General features: G+C 36.2%; 2 protein-coding genes across 2 annotated transcripts; one reads left to right on the forward strand and one right to left on the reverse strand.

Annotated features, from left to right (window-relative positions):
* The first annotated feature begins 306 nt into the window (after positions 1 to 306).
* LOC101266911 (L-ascorbate oxidase homolog) lies at positions 307 to 2559 on the forward strand. Its single transcript, XM_004234770.5, has 2 exons — positions 307 to 1789; positions 1901 to 2559. The coding sequence occupies exons 1-2, from the start codon at positions 420 to 422 to the stop codon at positions 2199 to 2201; spliced, it is 1671 nt and encodes a 556-aa protein (XP_004234818.2). The 5' UTR covers positions 307 to 419; the 3' UTR covers positions 2202 to 2559.
* A 1336-nt stretch (positions 2560 to 3895) lies between these two features.
* LOC101246899 (putative pentatricopeptide repeat-containing protein At5g37570) lies at positions 3896 to 5746 on the reverse strand. Its single transcript, XM_026030299.1, has one exon. It carries the CDS (start codon positions 5744 to 5746, stop codon positions 3896 to 3898), a length of 1851 nt encoding a protein of 616 aa, XP_025886084.1.
* Between the last annotated feature and the right edge of the window lie 707 nt (positions 5747 to 6453).

Genomic DNA, 6453 nt, shown 5'->3' on the forward strand with positions numbered 1-6453 from the left:
TGCAAGTTTTTTTTTATAAACGTCTAGAAGGAACTATAACTTTTATTTTTATTTGTCTAAGAAAAAGAATGCTCACTTCAATACATTCGTAACATATGGTGTTTATTTTTTTCTTCTAAAAATAAGTGGAACTTTATATTTTTTTATTATTATATGTTATAACAGACAATTGCAAATACCATTGAGCAAACGATGCGTGCGGACAAGTGTTGAAAGTTTTACGGGAATTTTTGTTTGGACAAGAATCAATCACTAATCTTACATCACCAAACAACCTCACATACACCACTTAATAAATAATAAGTTAAGGTTAATCATTCTCAACATAATGCACAATCATTTCTTTGAACACTTTTTATTGTTTCTATTAAAATTAAACTGAGAAAAAAAAAATAGAAAAAAAAAAACGTAAAGATAAGATGGAAAAGTTGAGATTTGGTCTTGTGTTGATGGTGTTGTGTCTTTCAACATCACTAGTGAAAGGAGGAGATCCTACTGTGACCTTTGAATGGAAAGTGACTTATGGTACCATCTCTCCACTTGGTGTTCCTCAGCAAGTTATTTTGATCAATGATAAATTTCCAGGACCTGTAATAAATGGCACATCCAATAATAACATTGTTGTCAATGTCTTCAACCAGTTGGATGAGCCATTCCTTTTCACTTGGAATGGCATCCAACAGAGGAAAAACTCTTGGCAAGAAGGTACCCTTGGCACCAATTGTCCCATTCCTCCAGGGGGCAATTTCACATACCATTTCCAGGTCAAGGATCAAATTGGAACCTTTTTTTATTACCCCACCACAGCTTTGCATCGAGCAGCTGGTGGATATGGTGGATTAAGTGTCCATAGTCGTGCATTAATTCCCATCCCATTTGATATTAACCCTGCCGATGAGTTCTTTGTCTTGGTGAGTGATTGGTACACCAAAAGTCATACTCAATTGAGAAAGTTTTTGGACAGTGGGCGCTCGATGGGAAGGCCTGATGGAGTAATCATCAATGGAAAAGGTGGAAACGGCGATGGAACAGATGAGCCAATGTTCTCAATGACCCCTGGAAAGACATATAGGTATAGGTTTTGTAATGCAGGTAACAAGGATTCCATCAATGTTAGAATCCAAGGGCATACCATGAAATTGGTGGAAATAGAAGGATCTCACGTTGTGCAGAACATGTATGATTCACTAGATATTCACTTGGGACAATGCGTCTCTGTCTTAGTGACTGCTGATAAAGATCCCAAGGATTACCTCCTTGTGGCCTCTACGCGATTCACCAAGGAACCCCACACTGCTACATCCATAATCCGTTACACTAATGGCAAGGGCCCTGCCTCACCAGAGTTGCCAAAAGCCCCAATTGGTTGGGCCTGGTCACTCAACCAATTTCGCTCTTTCCGTTGGAATTTAACGGCAAGTGCAGCTAGACCTAATCCACAAGGATCATACCACTATGGTCAAATCAACATTACACGCACCATCAAACTTGTGAATACAGCTGGGACAGTGGACGGAAAGCTCCGATATGCCTTCAATGGTATCTCACATGTGAACCCTACAACCCCAATTAAGTTGGCTGAATACTATGGTGTTGAAGATAAGGTCTTCAAATATGACCTTATGAAGGATGAATATGAACCTCCAGCTGGGAAAGCAGAAGAGAAGATCACACTCGCACCCAATGTAGTTAAAGTCATTTACCGTAACTATGTGGAGATCATCTTTGAGAACCATGAAAAGAGTGTTCAATCTTTTCACTTGGCCGGATACTCCTTCTTCGCTGTTGCGTGAGTGCCTTTAATAATGAGTATTATGCTGGAATATTAAAAATTGAACTTGTTAAGTTGAAATTATGGGTATTGCTATAGTGATATAATTAATTTACCTTGTGCATGCAGGATTGAACCTGGAAAATGGACCCCAGAGAAGAGGAAGAACTACAATTTGCTTGATGCAGTATCCAGGAATACCATCCAAGTTTATCCTAACTCATGGGCAGCCATAATGACCACTCTTGATAATGCTGGTCTTTGGAACCTGAGATCCAACTCATTGGAAAGACAATACTTGGGGCAACAACTTTACTTTAGCGCCCTTTCTCCAAAAAGAGATTTGAAAGATGAATATAACATGCCAGACAATGATGTCTTGTGTGGAATAATCAAGGATATGCCTCTTCCAAAACCTTATTCCGTGTAAATGTTCATAATTATGATTTCATAATAACTTTTTTCTCCTAACTCTGATCTTTTATGGCAAAGAATTGTCAAGTTCTTTCCTGTAGGATTAACATTTTGAGTTAGAGTGAGGATTTTAGCTTACTCAAAAAAAATTACAAGAAGGACATTCATATGTGAAAGGGGATCGAGGAGTTGAAACAACTGAAGAGAAAATTGGCTGGTCTTCTATCCAAGGGGAATATAAATTCCTTCTTTTTTTGTTTTGAATAGCATAGGCAAGAAGTTTTTTATTTCTAACTTATTGCATTGATCAAATCACTTTTAATAAGTGGACAATGAATGTTTCTTATCCTCCTTGGAACTATTTATTTTTTCTACCTTTATCTTCTTTCTACTTTGGTTTCAACTTTTTAACTATTTACTTCTAATAATTAGGAGTATTCCATAATGATGTATCTTCATTCATTGTTGAATACACTACAGATATACATAATGCAGTATGAACTCCAACAATGCAATTCATATGGGAAGAGTCATAAACTACCAAATTTTGATTTTCGGTTCTAGCATTCCTTATCCTCTTAAATTGTCCACACTGAGTATGGGATCCTTCTCAACAGTTAATAAAATTTGTGAATATGTTTCTTTCATTGGTGACTTCAGCAAATTTACATGGTTATTTCCTATGAGTTACAAATACGAGGCTCATACCATATTTTTGCGCTTTCAAACTCAAGTTGAGAAGTTCTTTAGGCGTCATAAAAAAGTGGTACGATCCAATTAGGGTGGCATATACAAAGTCTCGTACAAGTAAAGCTCAACTCTTTGCCTAATTTTACATGGATTGTGAATGTAGACATCAAATCAAAATGTTATTCCTAAATATATTAACATCTTCATACAGCAGAATAAGAGATTTCTCGACAGAAATTAGAAATTGAAGTTCCGATTTTCGTAGAAACGACTTACTGCACATGATTGTGAATTTCTAACCCTTCAGGTTCAATTTAAATCTTCATGGGCGTCCTCTTTTGACAACATCACCTGGTAGTGAAAGGACACAATAACATCATCTAAAATTACAGTTCCCGAAAAGGTACACATATATGTATTTAGAACACTGAATTTCCAATGAGGTGGAGAAAACTGAGAGTTGCTACCTGGAAAAGAAGACATTCATCAATATGGTTTCTGGATATCAGTGGGGCTAATGTAAATGGACTTGAGCATGTTTTACTGTTGAAAACTTAGTATAGTAAAAGACACCCTGATACGAACTGTCCCCAAAAAAAAGTTACTCTAGTGGATTTAAAGGTTCCACAAATATGACTACTGGGATTTAAAGACACAACATTTTAAACAGAAAGTAACATGATCAAAGTATATCAAATAAAGAAATTAAATCCATGTTCCCTAACTATAACCAGCTTTATTTACTGGTAATCTGTGAATGCAGCCTTAGAACTGTTACGTATGCGTCAAACTTATGGCACTAGAGTTCAGGTTGGGAGGGGGGGGCTGCAAATAATACATCTGGTGATCCAAAGCTGTATCCATATGTGCCTGCTCTTCTCTTCCTCTTCTGCATCTCACATTCTTGCTATCAGTGGTGCGTGTCTTCAGTTGCACGGAAGGTTGTTTCAATAAATCTTTAACTTTCTTGCTGATTTTTCCTTATAACAACCATGTGAAATTCTTGATTTCATTCTTCAACTAAGTCCATGATTGACCCGGATGTTTCATAACTTTCCTTTCCTGCATCAAACCCCTTAATTTTGATGCTTCATCCCAATTTTCATGCTCTGAACAAGTATTTGACAACAGAATGTAAGGACTGTGTTCACTTGGCTGAAGTTGTAGCAATTTCTCAGAAACATGTCTTGCCATCTTAACATTTTTGTGCACCAAGCAAGAAGATAAAAGTACCTTCCAAACTTCAGACATGCTAGAGATGCCCTTCTCGTGAATGAAATCATAAGCCTCATCTAAACAACCTGCTCGGCCAAAAAGATCAACCATACAAGAGAAATGTTCAAGACCAGGCTTGATGCCATAAACTTGTTTCATCAACCTCAAATACTTGCATCCTTCTTTCACCAAACCTGCATGACCACATGCAGTTAAAACACTAATGAAACTTACTTCATTTGGTGCAATTCTCTGATTCAGCATAAGCTCAAATAGCTGAACAGCATCGGATCCTTTTCCATGTATAGCATAACTGTTTATCATAGTAGTCCATACCACAATATTCCGAGTTTGGGTTTGCTCAAAAAACAACTGAGCAGAATCTAACTTTCCACATTTGGCATACATGTCAATAATTGCTGAAATAAAAAATATGTCACTTATGTGTCCAAGTTTTTGGACATAGCAATGAATCTGCCAGCCAAGTTCCAAAAGCCCACTACTTGCAGAAGCACTAACAATGCTTGAGAGTGTAAAAACATCAACTTCCAATTGATCACGTACCATGGAGCTAAAGACTTGTAAAGCATCTTTCAGCATGCTATTGTGAATATAACCTGATATAATGGTACTCCACGGAATAAAATGTGAATGTTGTACTTCAACAATACCTTGACGAAATTCTTGGAAAATCCTAGAAGCCTTCTCCATCTGACCACATTTGCTGTACATAAAAATTAAGGAGGCCCTTACAAGTGTGTCTTTGTACATTGACAACCTCATCACTTTACCATGGATTTGCCTTCCTAATTCAAGATTTCTAAGCGAAGACATCAACGCTGATGATATAGAAAACGTAACATTGTTAAAAGAAGTCCCATCTAAGGTCATTTGACGTAGGAGCTTAAGGGCATCCCTATCAAACCCATGTTGCAAAAGTCCATCAATGATTGTATTCCAACTTGAAACATCCTTTTCAGGCATTATTTTAAAGAGTTCAACACTTGTCGCCATATCATCTGTACCGAGATACCCTGCCAGCATTATATTCCAAGACACAACATTTTTATCACTCATCCGTTCAAAGAAGCGCTTAGCATAACCCAAAGACTCACATTTAACATAAAGATCAAGTATAGCATTCTCCAAAGCAACATCCAAATCAACTGCAGCAGTAACGACAATCCAGCCGTGTATGGACTTTCCTAATCTAAGCCCGTTACTAACACTACAACAACACTTGAAAACACTAGATAAAGTGAACTCATTAGGAATTACAATACCCTCTTTTCGCATTTTAATGAACAACGATAATGCATTTCCATTAAACCCAAATTGAGCAAAACCCGATATGAGTATCGTCCAAGTTCGAACATCTTTTTGAGGAATTTCATCGAATAGCTTCTGTGCAGAGGCTAAATGATTACTTTTTGTGTAAAGATTTAAAACATAGTTAGTGGCAGATAAGTCGCGAGCAGACCCATCTTTCATTTTATTGGCATGAATGACTTGGACATTGACTGGAAGCAAAGGCGAAGAAGAATTATGTTGAAGCTTTATGGGAACTGGATTTATAGCAGTAGTACTTAAAACTGAAGATTTTAGAAGATGATGAGAGTAAAGAAACGCAAACCCTGCGTATTTCTTCCATATCATTGTAATTGTAGCAGTTTCATTTACAATTTTCTCTCACAAACTTCACCTCTCTTCTCTGAATGAATCATAATTTGAACACTCATTTTATTAAACATCTCATACAAGTAATTTTGAAAAAGAGTTGATATACTACTACAATCTAAACTCCAATAATCCATGGTTTCCACCTAGCATAGCATATTAAAGTTGGACCGAAGACAAATTGTGTGAATATATCGAAATAGAGTGCAAGTGACTCCGTATGTAAAAATAAGATCTCAAATGGACTGGGTTGGTGAAATTGGAAATATTATAATGAGTTGAATATATGTTGATTGGGTTTTGATCAGCTCAAGTTTACATTGAGTTTAAATGGGCTAAAAAGTGGGTTGGATCTTGACCCACCCAATTTGATCCGGTTAATCTCAATAATTTAACATATTGATAATTTACTTATATAATCATAATTTAAATTTTCGCTCAAGATTTTTTTGTTACCAAAAAAAAAATTGATAGATATATTCTAAAAGATGTTAAATAGACGATAATTCATACCTTCAATATAGAAACATATCTTAATTAAAAAAATTTAAAACGGTTTGAAATTAGAGATTGAATTGAGCTCAATTGAGATTTCTTTTCAAATGAATTAATCTTGAATGGGTTGAGATTGAACCCAATTCAAATTATCTTGAGCTCAACCTTTAAAATTCTGGGCAAATTGAGCG

The sequence above is a fragment of the Solanum lycopersicum genome, chromosome 3 (genome assembly GCF_036512215.1).
Source record: "Solanum lycopersicum chromosome 3, SLM_r2.1".
In the NCBI taxonomy this organism is placed as follows: Eukaryota; Viridiplantae; Streptophyta; class Magnoliopsida; order Solanales; family Solanaceae; genus Solanum; species Solanum lycopersicum.

Bases quoted from the DNA above. Each gene is read 5' to 3' on its own strand.
- LOC101246899 (XM_026030299.1), bottom strand. From the start codon at position 5,746: ATGATATGGAAGAAATACGCAGGGTTTGCGTTTCTTTACTCTCATCAT.
- LOC101266911 (XM_004234770.5), top strand. From the start codon at position 420: ATGGAAAAGTTGAGATTTGGTCTTGTGTTGATGGTGTTGTGTCTTTCA. The intron at 1,790-1,900 runs GTGAGTGCCTTT...TTGTGCATGCAG, and splicing joins TACTCCTTCTTCGCTGTTGC to GATTGAACCTGGAAAATGGA.